The sequence below is a fragment of the Nicotiana tomentosiformis genome, chromosome 2, assembly GCF_000390325.3.
Source record: "Nicotiana tomentosiformis chromosome 2, ASM39032v3, whole genome shotgun sequence".
Lineage (NCBI taxonomy): Eukaryota > Viridiplantae > Streptophyta > Magnoliopsida > Solanales > Solanaceae > Nicotiana > Nicotiana tomentosiformis.
Genome location: NC_090813.1, coordinates 180612911 through 180632356, shown reverse-complemented (window position 1 = coordinate 180632356; position 19446 = coordinate 180612911). Strand labels below are relative to the sequence as shown.

Below are 19446 nucleotides of genomic sequence, written 5' to 3'. Positions count from 1 at the left end.
TTCTATACAAAATTTTGATGTTCAGACATAGTATTAGTAAAACATATTTACAAATTCAAATCAGTGATAAGGAAATTACAAAACAAATCTTTAATCGCATAAAAATAAAAACTGACTTGTTATAGTAGATTAATTTATACCAATGGTGTAAAGATATTTATACGATTGATCTATACAAGATCAATCCGTATAAATAACATCTAAATAGACACTTAAAAAAGAATGTTAAATGGAAATGTCATTAGCGCCAAGTTCGAAGAGGCCTTACACCAGTACACAGCACCAAAACAATAAAAATAGGCACTTTCTTGTTGGCAAAATGGATAAGAAATAAGTAATTTTGGGATTAAATTTAAAATAAATTTATTATACATTTAGTTAACATAAAATTGCGATATAATTAATTCTGAAATTAATTATCTCAGAATTGTAATATTATTTTTATTTCAAAGAGAGCGTGGAATAACAATCCCGAAATAACTAATTTCGAGATAACTAATAGCGGGATAGCTCCAACCGGACCCCCTAATAATTTAGTTAATGGAATCTTGACTTTAAAAGAAAATAAATTAAAAGACTTTCTTTTTCCTGTTCATCACAAATAAGTAAAGTTGAGTCACTGTGTTTACTCACATTCTTCACTCCTCAGTCCAGAAAACCATCGTTTTGCTCTCAAATTCTCTTATTCTCAGTTGACATGTCTACCGGACGCCATCAATCTGATGAAGATCCTCCGGTATTTTAAACAAAACTTTGTTTAATTTTTGCTCTTTAACTTGTATTCGCTTTTTCCAATTGTTAGACATTCTTTTATTTTTTGTCTGTTAAAAATAAATTGATACATTTATTATTTACAAAACAGTTAATGTTAACATTCTTATTCTGTGTTAAACTGTCAAGTGTTATACAATGATTGAGGAAGTGGATATTATTATTTTACATGATCTTGGCCAATCCTAAAATCATGAGCTAGCTTTTGAGGTGACTTAGGCTAAATGTTCATTTTCTTAACGTGGTATAAAAGGTCTGGCCTGTGCTCAGGTGTTAAATATCTCACATTGATAAATAGTTAATCTCACCTCATGAGCTAATTTTTAGGTTGATTTATGTCCAAACTCCATTTTCTTAACTTGGGATTAGAGCAAAATCCATTTTAATTCTTCGTTTACCTAATATATAACCCTTGCGTTATCTTGTTCACACTCCAAATATCTAGACTTGGGCGTCCGAGAGGTGTTAAATGTCCGACATTGGTTGAGAGAGTGGGTTGTTAATTGTTATCTTCTTTTATGATTTTGTGCGATTCTTACCTCTTGAGCTAACATTTAGAGTTGAGTTAGGAGTAAAGTCTATTTTCTTAATAGGCAAACTGGCCTCCCAGCCACTTAAAGTTGTACTGATTTGTCAAGCCGGTAAACAAACTTACGTGTTTCCTATTTTGAAACTTATACTTCAAACAATAGTTACTAATAAACACCTCCGACTGAGTGTGTTCCGCAATCGCCATGACGTGGATAATATGTCATATGCTTAACCTGTTGTTATTTGACACATGTAATTTGTGGGTCCCAACCTTTTTAATTTATAAAACTCTTTTTTTATTTTTTATTTCTCTTTCTTCTTCATAGGTCAAGAAGACCAATTCCACCAGACTAACCACAAAAAAAAGTTCCTTTGGTGACATCTTTCTTCTCCAAAATATCAACTTTATTTTCCTTTCATTATTTTTTTTAAATCATTTCTAAGAGACTTTCAAAATTCATAACTTCATATCAAATCAAACTCAACCCATCCAACAACAGAAATCTATTTCCCATCTCCATCAGCTTCACAAAGAAATCATCACTTTACCAGAGAGAAATTTTTCACTTCAAATAGTTGGAGCCTAATTGATTCGATTCGAAGAATCAGACCCAATAAATAGAAAAATCAATTTCTTTACTACCGGTTTGACCCAATTTCCAATTTCAGAAAGCCAGATTCTTTTTTCTTTGGCAACTTCTCTGGTGATTTGCTTCACATAAAATTGTGGGTTATCTTCGGTATCTTTTTTCCTCCTTCTCTAAATTCTTCTACTCAATAGAAGAAGAAAAAACCCTAAATTTGTTTTGAATAGAGAACAATAATGAAAAGAAATAAAGAGGGAAAATGGAGAGGGAATATGGGGATGGGGACGTGAAAAATGCAGGGATGAGAAACCAAAAGTAATGGGGAGGAGAGGGGGACAGAGGGGCTGTGAAGAATTGAAGAAGTGTTTAGTTTTTTTTAAAGCCAAAATGACTTCCGGGCCACCTAAACTTGTACCGGATTTTAAAGCCGGTATATGAACTTTGATTTTTCTATTTTAGCATCTCAACTTAACCGATTGTTTATAAGTGAATACCTCTGACCTTTGACTATGCTTATGTGGCAGTAGCACAACTGACATGGTCAAAGTGCGTGCCAATCACGCAGAAAAAGTGCGTCGTTTGAATTACTCTATTTAAAAATGTTAAATGTGAATAAAGAAAAAGGAAAAGTAAATAAAAGACAACAAATAAAAAATTTAAAAAAAATCCTAAATCCCTACCGTATCCCATTCTGATCTTCTTCCTTACCCATCCCCTCCCTCCCCCCGCAAAAAAAAACCCCACCTTTTCTTTCTCCCTACAGTTTCTTCCCGTTCCCCATCCCCATCTCATTTCTCTTCATTGCAGCTTTAAAGTTTAAACGATCCCTTGGCCATCCTCTATTTCTCCACAAAATAATCATTTTGGCATTGGTCTATCTCATTTTTTCAGTTGACAGCAAAGGTATGGTGGTAACAATATTTCCGGCGATCTTCTTTGGCCGATTGGAACGATGAAATTACTTGAAACTTTCAGGGGTGGGAAGTAATAGGTGCTTAAGGAGGTCTGTTAATTTTGATTTTTACGAGTGTCGTCGAGATGTTTTTTTCGAGGGAAACTTTATCGGAATAGTTTTGATACTTTTTCAGAAAGATCTTATAGTTTGTTTGGACTAATTTCTGGATTGAGGTTGGTTTAAAATATGTAGTAGGATATGAATGGATCAGATTTGGACTTTTACCATTGAAAATGATGGCAGGGTAATGGAAGGTTTTGGCGGAGAAATGGTGAAAAGAAAGGAAAAGGAAAAAAAAATTAAAATTTTGATAAGTTAGGTTTAAAAAAGATGGGACCCACAATTTACAAATGTCAAATAATAAATGGTCTTAGCATCTTACGTGGTATTTATGTCAGGCGGTTGAGATACATGCTATGAGGGAGGGGTTTATTATAAGTAACTTTATCGAGTTGAGGTGCTAAAATAAAAAAATCGGAAGTTCATGTACCGACTTTAAAATCCAGTGCAAGTTTAGGTGGCCCGGAGGCCTTTTTGCCTTTTTTTTAATTCTTCTATTATCTTTTTATTATAAATATAGTTTTTAATACCTTTTCTATCAAAACTAACATATTCACGCGCCTTTTATGTATGAGTTGCACGTACTTTGGCCATGTCAGCTGCATTGTCTTCACATAGGCATAGTCAACGGTCAAAGGCGCTTATTAGTAATTGATCTGTAAAGTGTAAGTATCAAAATGAGAAATTCGTAAGTTTATTTACCGGCTTGAAAAATCAGTGTTAGTTTAGGTGACTGGAAGGCTATTTTGCCTTCTTAATATTAACATGACTTATTGTGATACAAGGATACTTTTGATATTTTGAGTAAATTTCATGAGTGCTCATTCAACTTTGTGTTCATTACGCAAAAGTCACTTTTCTTTCTTTTGTTACTCACAGATTATATTACTTTGCTCTATTAATTACAAAAGTCACCTTGGCCAGATTTTATAATACTTTTATTTGAAAAGTCTATTATGTCCTTGACATTAAAAATCCTCTCATTTATGTAATATCTTCTATATTATATAGTATATAATATATTTATACCTAGGTATTTTACTTATAATTAAAATAACTTTATATTATTTTATCTATTACTTTTATAATATATCCATACATTTAATTTTTCATGGCACTCAATTTGTTTAATCATATTCAAACATGAACATATTTATAATATAAAAATGATAAAAAAATATTTAATTTTTAATATTTATATAAAATAATAAAAACAGATTTGTTTAACAAATGATAGTTTTTTATAGTCAATAAAAATTTTGAAAAAAGTTTCAAAGATATTTGTGTTTAATATTAAGTTTTTAAAGCTTTATCTGTTAATATTATTTATTTAAAAGTATTAATATGATGTGTCATTTTGCTAAATGTGAGTATTTCATCTATCAAATTAATGGGTATGGCTTGGCTGATAAATCAACGAGCTTTACTTTTTTAATTTTCATTAACCATATTTCATTAAAGATGATTAAGAACGTGGACTTGAGATTTGTTTAAGGTAATGTTACTGACAAATTTAGTAACACTACTTATATATCTTGAAAATTAATATTAAGAAAAAAATTAAATATACGAATATATTATAAAAATAATAAATAAAATAATATTAAGTTATTTTAATTATAAGTAAAATACCTGGGTAAAAGTATATTATATAGCATATAATATAGAAGGTATTACAAAATGGGAGGATTTATAATGTCAAGGGCATAATAGACTTTTCAGGTGTAAGGTTTGTAAAATCTGGTCAAAGTGATTATTGTGATAACTAGTGCATAGTAAAATGATTTTTGTGTAACAAAAGAAATAAAAGTAACTTTTGGGTAATGAACACAAAATTGAATGACTTTTATGTAACAAAAGAAAGAAAAAGGGATTGTTACACAAATAGCCGGCCATATTTAAGTTTTACTTTTTCTAGCCGGTATACATAAATTATACATTAAATATAATAGTTATACATATATTGTACATGAATTATATCTATATTATACATCCGCCGGCTATTTTAAGTTTAAGAGATTAGGTGAGCGGCTATTTGGGTTAAATCTTCAAAGAAAAATTACTTTTGGGTAATGAACACAAAGTTGAATGACCACCAATGAAATTTACTCTGATATTTTATGTGTATTTAACTTATATGTTAAAATTATATTCCAGACTAGTCAAATAATGCTGAACAAAATGGTTGGAGAAAGTGGCAAATAGCAATTACTGTATGCATGCTTAAAGTTATGACTATTTGGATTCTTCAATTTCAGGTTATCAAACTTAAGGTTATGATTGACAAGACTAGAAACCGAGTAATCTTTGCAGAGTCGGACCATGAGTTCATTGAAACACTTTTGTCATTCTTGACAGTCCCTTTAGGCACAGTTCTAAGACTTCTTGAAAAAGATATGGTTCAACTGGGGTCCATTAGCCGCATCTACGCTAGTGTTTATTCTCTTGATCCTAGGTTCTTGCGTACAAGCTATTGCAAATCTATGTTGATCACGCCCCGAAACGCATCAGAAGTTCAGTGTGAAAAGTTGAAGCTCAACGTTGATCATTCGGAGATTGCAGGGAAGTTGTTTGCATGTTCTTCATACTCTTGCTATGAAATAAAAAACTTTTATAGTCTCTTTACGAATGCAAGTTGCCGTTGTGGTTCTCCAATGAGATCACCAAGAAGTGTTAATAAGAAGGGAGAGGATAGAAGTTCTGGGGGAGAAGGTGGGGATGGAGTTTTTCTGAAGGCTGGTGCAGCGAGCTTTATGATCACTGATGATTTACAGATAATGCCAGCCTCAACTGCTAGCTTAACTGCTTTGTTTGGAAAGCTTGGAGTCAGTGACAAGAACGAAATCGAGGAAAAGACCGTAGAAGTTGGCACTAAAGAGGTAATGCCTTTACCTAATATGTTGGACTATGCATGCCGTTGTTATTTTTAAAGTCCTTAACTAGTATTACAAGATAATTTCATAAGAGCAGTTCTGAAATCACTGCTTCTCCTTCCAACTATTATATGGTTTATCATCGCATTTGGTTAGAAAGGTCATGCTGTACTATTAGTCAGGCTTGAGAGAAATAAAATTTAAGTATTAGGATGGTGGCAGGTTAGACAATCAGTAAGGTCCAGCCTAGAAGAGTTACACCGACGAGAGGAGCGATAGCTAAACTCTTTTACTTTGGGTGTGTTTGGGTATGAACAAACACACGGGCACTCTGAACATAAACTCTTTTTCAATTTTCCCATGTTTAGTTGGTTTAAATGTTTTGAAAAATATTTTCCTCCAAATTGATTGGCTTAAATGGCAAAACGGGCACTCTGAACTTTGTCTTATTGTTCATATAAGACATATTAAAGCTCAATTCGAGCGTGTCATTAATGCCTAGGAAGAATAAAATTGCATGGCAGAAGTGCTTAAATTGGAATGTCAACTTAGTTTGCATTTAACTCTTTCCTTTAACACATTGTCCGTGCTTTCTTCCTATGGTTTTTATTTTAAGCAAGCACAATTTAGATCACTTTATTGAAACATTAAATTTTACCATCTGCTGCTCTAGGTTTTTCTTCAGCCCTTGTTCAGAATTAAGGTTTAGAGAGAAACTAACACACAGTTCTTGAATAGTTGATGATATTGAATTTCGAACTATTGCGTTTCTTCTTGTTCACCCGACTCTTGGAGTAGGGATCTGTTGTTAGGATTTGTGATGCATGTACTCGTTGAATGTACCATTTTGCTCTATTAATACATAGACTATTGATAACTAAGAGTTTCTCATTAAAGAAAGAGGAAAGAGTCAAATTTATCCCTCTATTTTCAAATAATGTTTACATTTAACTTTTGTTATACTTTTGAGATATATATACCCCTACCGTTAGCAAAGTATTCATATCTACCCATATTTTTAATGGAGGTCCACATGGCCTGACATTTTGATGAGGTATACACCACGTGGCATGCCATCTCAGCACCCTAACCCCATTTTACCCCCTTCTGCGATATTATTTCTTCCCCTTCCATTTCTTACGCCGCCACCACTTGTCCCCTTACTTTAAATTGCTTGGAGCTAACTTATACCTATGCTGCAGTATACCAATACCATTGACACTTCTTCGCCGTAATTGCTTGGAGCTAGCTTACATTATTGATAAGGATTCTTTTGTCCTTAAGCCGAAAAAAATATAAAGGAAATAAAGCTTTCTTTGGGTTATCATGGTTTTGCTTGCCCACTTGTACTAATTGGTTATAGATAACATGTGACAAAGATCAGACAATTATTTTTCTTATTTTGTTAGTGTGTATTTCTTCTGCTGGTGTGTGGGGGATCGAAATAGTAAGGAAATCACCCAAAACAAAGAAAGAATTGTGAGAAAAGAAACCCCTCTTATTTCCATTATCTTCCTTATGGTTAAAAAATGTCTGTCAAAGCAGGACTTATAAACAGAATGACAAATATCAATTTCTGCATCACCCAAGTTTTCTGTTTCAGGCAAATAAATATGATTGGACATTTCTTTTTTGTCACAAACTTCAACGATCATAGATCCATTAAAGAGGTAAGGTTATAGTGTATATTGTGTCATTGCTTATTCCAAGTAATGAAGTTGCAGTAACCTGGAAAACAAAGAGGGCCTATGTTGATTAAATTGAGTGGGACAAGTGGTGGCATCATAAGAAATGGAAGGGGAAGAGAAAGTATTGGGGGAGGCGGTAAAATGGGGTTAGGGTAGTGAGTTGGCATGCCACGTGGCATCCACCTCATTGAAATGTGAGGCCATGTGGACCTCTGATAAAAATAAGGGTAGATTTGTATACTTTACTAACGGTAAGGGTATATATGTCCTGAAAGTATAATGGAGGTTAAATGCATACAATATTTGGAAGTAAAATAAATCTGACCCTTTAGAAGAACATAGGCAAGATTGAAAGGTTATAATTAAGACGCTTTCATTTGCTAATTTCTTGGTTATCTGCTCCATGATCTCTTAATCTTCTTCCACTAACTGATTCTACTTGCACCGGTATTGAAGTATCCATTTGTATCATCCATTACCACAATAAAACTCTGGCGTTTTTACTTGCTTCTACTTTTTGTTTCAATTCACGTTGCTTCTTGTTTTATTCTGGTTTAGTTAACTTCCCTACCTCATCATGTAGGTGCTTCGACTTCTGAAAGTTTCATTGCTCTCCAAGACACCTTTGACAAATATGGTATTGACTAGCCAGGGGAATTGGGTGAAAGATACATCAAAGTTTGAAGATACCCTAACTGCCAAGTTAGACAAGAAGGCCGTTTCTCAAAACTCAAATAGTATGAGCCTGAAGCTTATAGTTAGCAAAAGTAAGCAAAAAGTTCTGTATGCGGAAGCTGGGGTCAAGCTTGTAGACTTCCTTTTCAGTTTCCTTGCATTCCCTTTAGGGGCTGTGGTAAAGCTTCTAGGTGGCAACTCAAGACTTGGGTGCATCGATAATTTGTACAAGGGCGCTGCGAATTTGAGTTCAGAAAACTATATTAAATCAGAAGAGTGCAAAAATAGGCTACTCTCTCCGAAATTGTTCCCATACTCTGGTTTTGACAGTCATATTCTTCGGGTGGAAGAGGAATGCCGAAAATACAGATATGATGGCTTTGGAGGTTTAGAATTACTAAGGAACACTAATAAAATCGAGGGGTCATCAATAGAATATGAGGAAGAAGCTAGCAATTTACCCATTATTTTGGATCCAAAATCTCCATCAGGAGAAACTATAAAGGGTGAAGGATACTTGAAAGGACCTGCAACATTTATGATATTGGATAATCTTCTAGTGACTCAGTTTTCCCCTACCTCGATCATAACTCTTCTTAATCAAATGAAGGTGTCAACCGGTGACTTGGAGGAGCGCACTGTATTCATTGGAGAGTATGAGGTATGCCTTCTACTTGATCCCTTTCATTATCTGTTGCTAGATATTTGGAATTCTTTTTGGGGTTTGCTCGTATTATGGTGGGTGAACATAATACATTTTGAGATTAACGATGATTTCATGCTTAAATTCTAAAAATTTATTTCTGACCTTAGAAATGACGCAAGTGATAAATGGAATCACTCAGTAGTCTTGTTTCCATTTTCGGTTGAGAAAGTAGTTGGCTGGGGGTCTTCTCTGTCTGGTAGTGCAACAAAATGGGGTCGGAGACTCCACCATAACGAAAGAAAGACAATAGGAGTCCTCTCAATAGCCGAGTGCCCACTCCCCTCTATGCGCTTACAGGAGGGGAAAATCTTGATTCTCATAATATGCTAGGTAATCTGAAGCGGGGTACCCATGGAAGCCACCCTTCATCCACCAACGCAACCCCCAAATTGGAAAACAGAAGAAAGAAAGAGAAGGTAGAAAAGAAGGGCCTCTATAGAAAATTGGCATCTTCTAAACTTGTTAAATAAGTCAGCACAGAGTTAAGAGGCTTTTGTACATCAGAAAAGTTGCAATTAAAACTGACTATATCATAGAAAGTAATGATAACTTGCGCAGAAGCAGAAGAACACAAGTTGAAAACCATAAATTCATTTATACATTATGGAGACTGCCAAAAGATTCAAATGTACAATGGTCCTAACATGCGTGATTTATTTAATAATTATATCAAATCGTCGTTGATGGTATTAACTTTTGCAGGCCCTGAATTTGTTGAAAGCTTCTTTAATCTCAAAAACAGTTCTAAATGATGTTTTCAACAGAAGGGAACCCTATCCCGAGATTATGCTTAAAGTGTGAACTTACAAACACGAAGGAGACGCGAGCATCATGGTGTGTGTATTTGCTTATATTGAGATTTGGTCTAAGAGATGTTATTGCCATATGGACTATTGTGTGATTATATCACATCTACTGTTGATTGTATATGTATAATATGTACATACTAGCCACCACATTGCCTGAACCCGAGTAGGTTGTGGATGAAATTGTCTATACCAACAAATCTTGTCTCTTTATCTACTGCCAATGTCAACTAATTATGGTGGCTGTTACAACGTTGCATCTTATTTACTATACTTTTTTGGTTCCAAAAGAGATGCATATTATTAGCTAGCATCAATACATAAGGTTGGGCTATTACATTCTTGTGGTGGCATTGCGCCGTTACATAAAGTGGTGTCTTTAAAAGACTACATGTTTCTATAGTAAGTGTTGTGTTTAAGTTTGTTATTGCTTAAAATGAAGTGAAGGGGAATGGAAGGAAAAATGAAATATTTGAATTTACCTCTTTGACAAAGGGACATTGTCTCATATTGGAGGAGAAAAGAGTTTTCATGGTTATATATACAATTGCTCTTCTTCTACCTCTTAATGAGTTGAGAAATGGCAAGCCCCACGCCGTTGTTGCTCAGCTCGGTTTCAGATTTGATTAATTAATTTTTTGGACCAAATTTATTTGTTAAATATTTATTTAATCCAAATCGTCCTTTTTTGCAACGGTAATTTAAAGTTTCCTTTCGACTTATTTTCTCGTTTTATTTTGCATAAATAACCATATACGTAATAGCCGTTTTACGTGAACGGTCATCTTGAAGAGTTGCATCTTTTCGTTTAAACTCAATCTGTTGGCTATAATTAGCAGGCCATTCCCTTAGCTTTTCCTTGCGAAAATTCTGAATTCTCCTTCTTTCTTTTGCATCGTTTTAACTGAAAGAAAGCAATAATAAGTGTGATTTGCTACCGATCATTTGTGTTCGCTGAAACACCGGGGTTTGAAGTACCACTACACTAGTGTGTAATCCGTTCTATCCTGGGAGAAAATAATCCATAACCTCAGGTATTAGGAGGGGATTAAGTTCCTTAAGGAAATACCGTGAATTCAGTAGGCTCGGATTAATTTTTGCTTCTTCTACATTTCTGTTTTTTACGTTGTTTTTATTCTCCGTAAGTAGTTCTTAATTGTCTGTCTCCTAAGTTTGTTTCAAAAAGACAGAAACATTGAGTTGCCAACAAAGTATAGTCATTTGCAAAGCTTTCATTTTTCCAATTTATGTCCTAATACAAAATCTTAGATCGTCTTTGAGTGGATGATATATGATGTGCGATGCACACATGTAATATTCAATGGGAATATTACGAAAGGAAATTCATAATTATTACTTGCTCATGAAAATTATGGCCATTGTCGAGGAGATGCAAGTGTCAAAGGAGCAAGCAAATAGGAGATTTCGGTTGAAATTGGAAAAATGACAAATATGTCCGCATTATTACTTTATTTAATTGACCATCTGTCACTTGTTTTTTCTTATATTTATTTCTAATAGTGTTTCTAGCAATATTTTAGAGTTAAGAGAAAGTATTTAAAATAAGCTCATTTTTAGAAGATAAACATGTTACAGTCCGTGCAACTTAAAGTTTGGATAAGTTAAGTGATCAAAATGAATTATATCATAACTCATTCAAGTTTGGACTTTAAATTAAGATGAGTTGAGTCAAGATGAATTGATCAATCAGTTCTCCATTTTTAATTTGGATGAATCATACAAACTAATTAAACTATAAAGGATTAATTTGACACCCCTTTAGCTCTGTTTCTATTATCATGAAAATCAGGGCCAGGCTTCTACTCATCCATCATAATATAGGAGGTGGATTATTAAGTATTTGCGAAATTATTGTTAGTGAGTTTCTACTCTAAATATAATGAACAACATACTTAAGTGACATCTAACTAGAAAAATAGAAAAGAATAGAGGACTGTTTTTTCCTTTTCTAATTTTATAATTTGGTATTTGAAACTTACTAATCCAGATACACGCCGGGTAGGCCACCAAGGGCGTAAAGCACTCTTGAAAGAAGTTTTTAGTTTTAGGGATTCAAATTCGAGATATCTGGTCAAAGGTGGTGGATCTAACCATCATACTTAGAGGCAAATCTAGGATTCAAAATTGATGGGTTTGACTTTAAAGATTAAACTCATTGTAGTTTAAAATTATGCATTCAAATTTAATAGTAAGTTCGATTGAACCTGCAGTAGAAAGGCAACTCCGCGAGGAGTTTAAATAAGAGGATGTTCAATAGAAAAAATATATGGTGCGTCGTTTTCCGAAGAGGTCCCAAACAACAACAAAACTATGTAATTTATAAAACTAGTACGTAGACTTGCCTTTTCTCTGCTCGTCACAAATGATCAGTAAAGTTGCTCCCAATTTCTCTTATAATCACTTAACATATATGTCTACCGGACGCCATGAATCTGATAAAGACCCTCCGCTCTTCTAGCAAAACTCTCTTTAGTCTCTCTTTAGTAGATTTATATGTTAGTAGAAAATATAGCGAATTTTCAGGGTCAAGTATTATATAACGTTGAACAGGAATGAGCTTGTAGAAAGTGATGATATGGACAGTGAAGATTCATATACCTGACCTCAACTTACTTGAGATTGAGGCGCAATAGTAATTGTTGTTGCATTCTACGCCAACATGACTCATAGTGGTACACTATGAGTCATAATTGTTCAGTGTGAAAAGTTGAAGCTCAATGTTGATCATTCGGAGAACGCAAGGAAGTTGTTTTGCTGTTCTAACTATAAGTGTAGATCAGTATCTATAGGAGAATGCCACAAGATTCACATCATTGATTAAATATGAATGATAAATAAATTGATCCTCATTGATTATTTGATTTTATTAAATTTTTGCAAGAACCCTGAATTTGCTGAAAGCTTCTTAATCTCAAAAACAGTTCCAAGGTTATGCTAAAAGTGTGACTTTCAACACTATGGATTCTAGATCATCATGGTATGCAGTGTTACATCCTAGCCTGCACCCCCTAAGTTTTGATATACAAACTTGCTTGGTTCGTAAGACGTTATTGGACTGAGATAGGCTTAAATGGAACGATGTGGGCAACGAGGATTCATACAGGCCAGTGGCGAAGTCAGGAATTTCGCGAATGGGTGTTCAAAATTTAATATACAAACAAAAAATTTACTTTTGACCTATATATACTATAATTTTTCGATGAAGGGTGTTCGATTGACCACCCATCAATGTATGTGGCTACGCCAGCCAACCCTAATATGCTTAGATTGAGAATAATTATTATTGTTGCGCTACATCATATCGCGCCGTATCATTGGTGTACTTATTTATACATGCTAGTGACCATATTACTTGACTAATGGCGGCCAAAAAAATTGACAACGCACTGTTAAAAAAAGAGAGTTCTTTTCTGCCTTAGTTGAAGATAAAGGTAAAAACAGCAATCTGTAACTGAGAATGTGGCTTTAGAAGCCAGCAAAATCCAATTTTCTTAGTATAGACTCATTTGTAAGGCTTTCATTGTTCCTACTTGACCTATATCTTTGTAACTTAAGTAAAATTTTATTTGTTATTATGCATCAGCGAGAAATTTCTGTTACCCTTATCCTTGAATCCATGTTTTAATTCGAATAGATTATACTAAATCAATAAGGTATCAATTGGATTTAGAAATGAATGAACATAATCTTCTTCATTTTGAGATTTTAGGTTTAAATTAGTCACTTTGTATCCCATAATATCATTAAATAGACCAACTAAGGTCATGTAGGACCACAACTGAGCAGAAAGAATAGGATTAAAGGTTGACATAGGGTAAGGCGGAAATTGAGGCATTAAATGCTGTCTTACCCAGTACATTTAATAGCTTCCATGGACCTACAAAAAAAGTATTTGTGCGCGGTGAAAGAATTTCGTCGTTCAGTCGAAGGGGACAGGTTAGCAGTTTCAGGATAACCCGAGCAGTGAAAGAGAAGTAGGGTTCAGGCCAATCGATCCTAATTCAATTATACGGCTGGGTTCTAAACCAAAAAAGGGCATTTGAATGCAGAGCAAGTATTAGTAGCATAACAGAAAAGCCTTCCTCGTCATTAATATCTTTGCTCGCGGCAATTGTGACCTCTCGGGAGAATCGATTACTGCATCAAAGATGCAGTGCTAGTGCATCTGAGACTTCTTAATTGGCTAGTTGTAAATAGCCCCAGGGCTATGGAAAAAAGGATTATATCGGACCTAGACCGAGGTGTTGATGGTGATTTTCTAATCTCGCAGAACAGAATGTGAATAAGTCAATTTGTACTCTTTAACACCAGCTTTGAATACAACACTTGCTTTAGTCTCTGTTTGTGGTGACATAAATTCCTCCCTACAACTCATGAATTAAGAATTTTCACAAAAACAAGGTCTACTCGACACGAATTCCGCGTTAATGAAACTTTTCACAGGAATCTTTCACAAAATTTCCAACTAATACTAATATTATCAACTAATAAGAATATTTGATTATTAGACCATTGGGACAGTATGGTATCCAGCCAGCTAAATTGACAATCTTAGCTAAAAGACACTCCGGAGACTAGACTTGTAGACTGACTTCCAGTTGTAGTACACAACTCTTAACCAAAAAACACTCCAAAAACTGATTGGTGTACAATGAATTTGATATCATTAAGTAGATCCTCTGAGATCATTGCTTTGCACTAACAATTCTTGTTTTAGCTCAACAAGGAAAAAGTAAAAAACCAGCCTGTTATAGTTATGGGCAATCTTCTCTTTGCTCTTGCAGTTTTCATTCTGCTACATGACCATACTTCCTTTGCTACTGTTCCCAATATTAGCACCGATGAAGCTGCTCTTCTTGCATTGAAATCTCACATTTCTTTTGGTCCTAATAATATCTTAGCAAGAAACTGGTCTTCTTCAGGCCTAGTTTGTAGCTGGATTGGAATCACTTGCAGCTCCCGCCACCATCGAGTTACTGCTTTAAACATTTCTAGCATGCAACTTCATGGTACCATTCCTCCACACCTCGGAAACCTCTCATTTCTTGTTTCCCTCGACATCAGTAACAACACTTTTTATGGAGAATTGCCACAAGAATTGGCTCATTTGCAGAGGTTGAAATTGATTGATGTCACAAGCAATAACTTCACCGGAGCCATTCCATCGTTTTTACGTTTGTTACCAAACCTGCGGTTTCTGAACCTTTCGACAAACCAATTTTCAGGGGAAATTCCATCATTCCTTTCCAATCTAACAAAGCTAGAAGAGTTGAGAATAAAGGAAAATTTTCTCCAAGGAGAGATCCCTAGAGAACTCGGTGATCTTCGTTATATGGTTTTCTTAGACCTGCAGTCTAATCAGCTTAGTGGCTTTATACCACCATCAATCTTCAACATTAGAACGATGCAAAAAATTGGTCTTACAGACAATAAACTTACTGGTAAGCTTCCAACAACTATATGTGATCATCTTCCAAACTTGGAAGGGCTTCACCTCTCAAAAAACCACATAGGTGGAGCCATTCCACCAAACTTAGGAAAATGCAGAAAGCTTCAAGTCTTGTCATTGTCCGTCAATAAGTTCATTGGAGTTGTACCAAGAGAGCTAGCCAACTTAACAGAACTAAGAATATTATATCTTGGAAATATGCTTTTGGAAGGTAGCATGATATTTCTTTATGAAATTTTCTTCCTTTTCTGTCTTCCACCATAACATAATGGTACTCAAATATTTTGACAGGAGAGATACCAGCGGAGCTAGGTAATCTTAAGAAACTACAGGCGCTGGGATTATCCCAGAATGAGTTTACTGGTTCTGTCCCCGCAAACATTTTCAACATGTCAGCACTACAGGCCCTACAACTTTCACAAAACAAGCTTTCAGGTACTCTGCCTTCCGATTTAGGTCGTGGAATCCCCAACATAGAAGAATTTGTTTGTGGAAGTAATAATCTGAGTGGTTTTATCTCTGCTTCAATCTCAAATTCTTCAAGACTCAGAGGTCTTGATCTCGCAGATAACAGTTTCACAGGTCCAATTCCTGAATCACTTGGTAACTTAGAGTACCTTGAGATGCTTACCTTTGAGAAGAATAATTTTTTTGGTGATTCAGCATTGAGCTTCCTTACATCTTTAACAAAATGTAGGAAACTAAAATCTCTCTGGTTTGCTGACAATCCGTTGGATGGTGTTTTTCCATCATCTGTTGGAAATTTCTCCAATTCTCTACAAATTTTTGTAGGACGGGGTTGTAAACTGAAGGGTGTCATTCCTGAAGAAATTGGTAATCTTACAAGAGTTATAAAGATGAGTCTGTCTAACAATGAGTTGACTGGACATATCCCGAATACTATCCAAAGCATGCTGAATCTTCAAGAACTTTACCTACGAAATAACAAGTTAGAAGGAACCATACCAGATGTTATATGCAATTTAAAGAATCTCGGTGCATTACACTTGTCAAGAAATGTATTTTCTGGTTCCGTGCCACCATGCTTAGGAAAAGTCACCAGTTTGAGGTATCTTTATCTAGCTTACAACAGCTTGAATTCAAGTTTACCTCAAAACTTGGGGGCCCTTCATGATCTCATCGAATTCGATATCTCATCCAATCTATTGAGTGGGAAAATTCCCGTGGAGATTGGAAATATAAAGGCTCTAACACTCATTGATCTGTCAAACAATAAATTTTCGGGTAAGATTCCTAGCACTCTAGGGGGTCTCGATAAATTGATTAAACTTTCTCTTGCACATAATAGATTAGATGGGCCTATTCCAGAATCATTTGGTAAAATGCTGGCCTTAAATTTCTTGGATTTGTGTTATAATAATCTTAATGGTGAAATTCCAAAGTCATTAGAAGCTCTTGTGTATCTCAAATATCTGAACATCTCATTCAATAAACTCAGTGGAGAGATTCCCACGGGTGGTCCTTTCGCAGATGCCACATATCAATCTTTCTTGTCCAATGATGCACTCTGTGGTGATTCTAAATTTCATGTGCCACCATGCATCATCAAATCTCACAAGAGGAAAAAGGCAATCTTCGTTTGTTACGTCCTTTTTGGGGTGGGTCTGCTATTTCTTGCATTAGCCCTCAGATATGTATTTTTAAGATTGAGAAAACCAAATAAGAATGCAGCTCAAGCAGATGTGTCTTTGGTAAAAGGGCATGAAAGAATTTCCTATTATGAACTTGAACAAGCAACAGAAGGATTCAATGAAAGCAGCTTGCTTGGTAATGGGAGTTTCAGCACGGTCTACAAAGGGATACTTAAAGATGGTAACCTTTTCGCAGCAAAGGTTTTCAATGTGCAATTGGAGGGTGCATTCAAAAGTTTTGACACAGAATGTGAGATACTTCGAAACCTTCGCCACAGAAATCTGACCAAAGTCATCACCAGCTGCTCCAACCTTGATTTCAAGGCCCTAGTATTGGAGTACATGCCCAATGGGACACTTGATCAATGGTTATACTCTCACAACTTGTTCTTGAACTTATTGGATAGATTAGATATAATGATAGATGTTGCATCTGCAATGGACTATCTCCACAATGGCTATTCAACACGTGTGGTGCATTGTGACTTGAAGCCAAGCAATGTCTTGCTAGATCAAGAAATGGTTGGCCATGTCACTGATTTTGGCATTGCTAAATTGTTAGGTGATGGGGAGACTTTTGTTCAAACAAGGACAATTGCAACCATTGGATATATTGCTCCAGGTATTACAACTTTCTAAAGCTTTCTCATATCCTTAGAATACCCAAAACAATTCTTTTCCTTAGATATAAATTGGTACTCTCAGTTTTAGCCTATGACATGATAACTAGGAAGTTTTTCTGACAGATTTTTACCATGATTGCAGAGTATGGACAAGATGGAATAGTATCCACGGGCTGTGATGTTTATAGTTTTGGCATCCTGATGATGGAGACATTTACAAGAATGAGACCAAGTGATGAAATATTCAATGGAGACTTGAGCTTACGACGTTGGGTTAGTGATTCTTTTCCAAGTGGAATTCATAAGGTGGTGGATTCTAATTTGGTACAGTCACGAGATGAACAAACCAACTCAAAGATGCAATGTTTGTTATCTATCATGGAATTAGCTTTGAGCTGTACTTTAGTGACACCAGATGCAAGAATTAGCATGGAAGATGCTCTTTCAACACTTAAAAGGATTAAGCTCCAACTTCTCCACTAGTTGGAATTGAACCATTGGCTCTCGGATGCTGCTTGATTCCCTATGCTGGTTTGGTTAAGATTTCAATTCTGCTCGACTACTTTAATTCTTGAGGGCCACTTCAGAACAAAGGACTTTTTTTGTAATCAGTTCAAACTACTTTTTGCGCCAAAAAGCATATTGTAATGTAATTGAATATTGAAATGAAAAAAATAAGAAGAATTAGGGATTTTATTAGTTCAATCAACAGTGCTACAATATGAGTCAACAATTACAACTGATGTGGCGAAGAGTGTGGGTGCACTCTCTTTTAAGCGCGTGGGAGTGAATAAAAATTGAAAAATCAGTTTCCAGATAGGTTATTTTTTTAACTTTTAATTGTCATATAGTCACATATAATGATTTATTTGTTACAACTAGGGCTGACAAGTGGGCCGGTCCCGGGCCTAAACAGGCCAAGTGGGCCGGTCCAAACTGTCCCGGGCCGCGGGCTAAACGGGCTAAGTGGGCTAAGTGGGCCCAATATTTTTTTAAAAATAAATAAATAAATATTAGAGACAAAAGGATGTTAAAATAAATATCTAAGATGCATAGATATTCGAATATATATAGTATATAAGATGTATATATAGTATATCGATATAAGATGTATATATATATATATATATATATATATATATATAAGCTATATTCGATAAGCTATATATACATCTTATATACTATATATAAGATGTATATATAGTATAGTATATATATTAAATGTATATATAGTATATATAAGCTATATTCGATAAGCTATATATACATCTTATATACTATATATAAGATGTATATATAGTATAGTATATATATTAAATGTATATATAGTATAGTATATATATTAAATGTATATATGGTATATATATAAGCTATATTCGATATGCTATATATATTATACATTTAATATATATACTATAGTATAGTATATATATATATCGATATAAGATGTATATATAGTATATTTATATATAAGCTATATTCGATATGCTATATATGCATCTTATATACTATATATAAGATGTATATATAGTATAGTATAGTATAGTATATATATTAAATGTATAATATATATATATATATATATATATATATATATATATATATATATATATATTCGATAAGCTATATATACAGCTTACATACTATATATATAAGATGTATATATAGTATAATATAATATATATATTAGTCTAAAGACAAAAGGATGTTAAAAATAATATCTAAGTCTAAAGACAAAAATATTGTAAAGAGATATGCCTTGTAATTTTATTATAGCATTAAAAAATATGGCAATATCTTTCTTAGTTTTCATCCCCCTATGGAATGAGCACAACAAGGTGCTAATACCACCATTGAGAAGAAAAAGAAACTAATCAAGATGTGCCAAAATATAAGTGACATAATACATACTAATTTTTGTTCATATAAGTTATATGGTATCTCTTACAAACTTCATAAATCTATCAAGGTCCGAAGGAATTTCCGTTGGTGGTGGCGGAAAAGTTGCTTGGTCATCACCACTTCCGGCGAAGCAACATCCTCCGCAAG

The 19446-nt window shown here is 34.4% G+C and overlaps 2 protein-coding genes across 3 annotated transcripts; both read left to right on the top strand.

Annotated features, from left to right (window-relative positions):
* The first annotated feature begins 580 nt into the window (after positions 1-580).
* On the top strand, positions 581-9942 carry LOC104105122 (uncharacterized). The gene is made up of 4 exons (XM_009613364.4): positions 581-736; positions 5163-5783; positions 8049-8801; positions 9549-9942. Exons 1-4 carry the CDS (start codon positions 698-700, stop codon positions 9645-9647), a joined length of 1512 nt encoding a protein of 503 aa, XP_009611659.1. The 5' UTR covers positions 581-697; the 3' UTR covers positions 9648-9942.
* Positions 9943-14266: 4324 nt separating this feature from the next.
* LOC104105123 (probable LRR receptor-like serine/threonine-protein kinase At3g47570) lies at positions 14267-17921 on the top strand. Of its 2 annotated transcripts, XM_070196357.1 has the most exons (4): positions 14267-15333; positions 15414-15557; positions 15690-17396; positions 17540-17921. In XM_070196357.1, the coding sequence occupies exons 1-4, from the start codon at positions 14430-14432 to the stop codon at positions 17878-17880; spliced, it is 3096 nt and encodes a 1031-aa protein (XP_070052458.1). In that variant the 5' UTR covers positions 14267-14429; the 3' UTR covers positions 17881-17921. The 2 variants fall into 2 exon arrangements, with proteins under 2 accessions (XP_070052458.1, XP_033514298.2); XM_033658407.2 differs by having other exon boundaries at positions 15414-17396.
* The last annotated feature ends 1525 nt before the right edge of the window (positions 17922-19446 follow it).

Excerpts from the sequence above, each read along its gene's own strand:
- LOC104105122 (XM_009613364.4), top strand. The coding sequence starts at position 698 with ATGTCTACCGGACGCCATCAATCTGATGAAGATCCTCCG. Across the intron at positions 737-5,162 it reads AATCTGATGAAGATCCTCCG|GTTATCAAACTTAAGGTTAT; the intron begins GTATTTTAAACA and ends CTTCAATTTCAG. Across the intron at positions 5,784-8,048 it reads TAGAAGTTGGCACTAAAGAG|GTGCTTCGACTTCTGAAAGT; the intron begins GTAATGCCTTTA and ends CTCATCATGTAG.
- LOC104105123 (XM_033658407.2), top strand. The coding sequence starts at position 14,430 with ATGGGCAATCTTCTCTTTGCTCTTGCAGTTTTCATTCTGCTACATGAC. Across the intron at positions 15,334-15,413 it reads TGGAAATATGCTTTTGGAAG|GAGAGATACCAGCGGAGCTA; the intron begins GTAGCATGATAT and ends ATATTTTGACAG. Across the intron at positions 17,397-17,539 it reads CATTGGATATATTGCTCCAG|AGTATGGACAAGATGGAATA; the intron begins GTATTACAACTT and ends CCATGATTGCAG.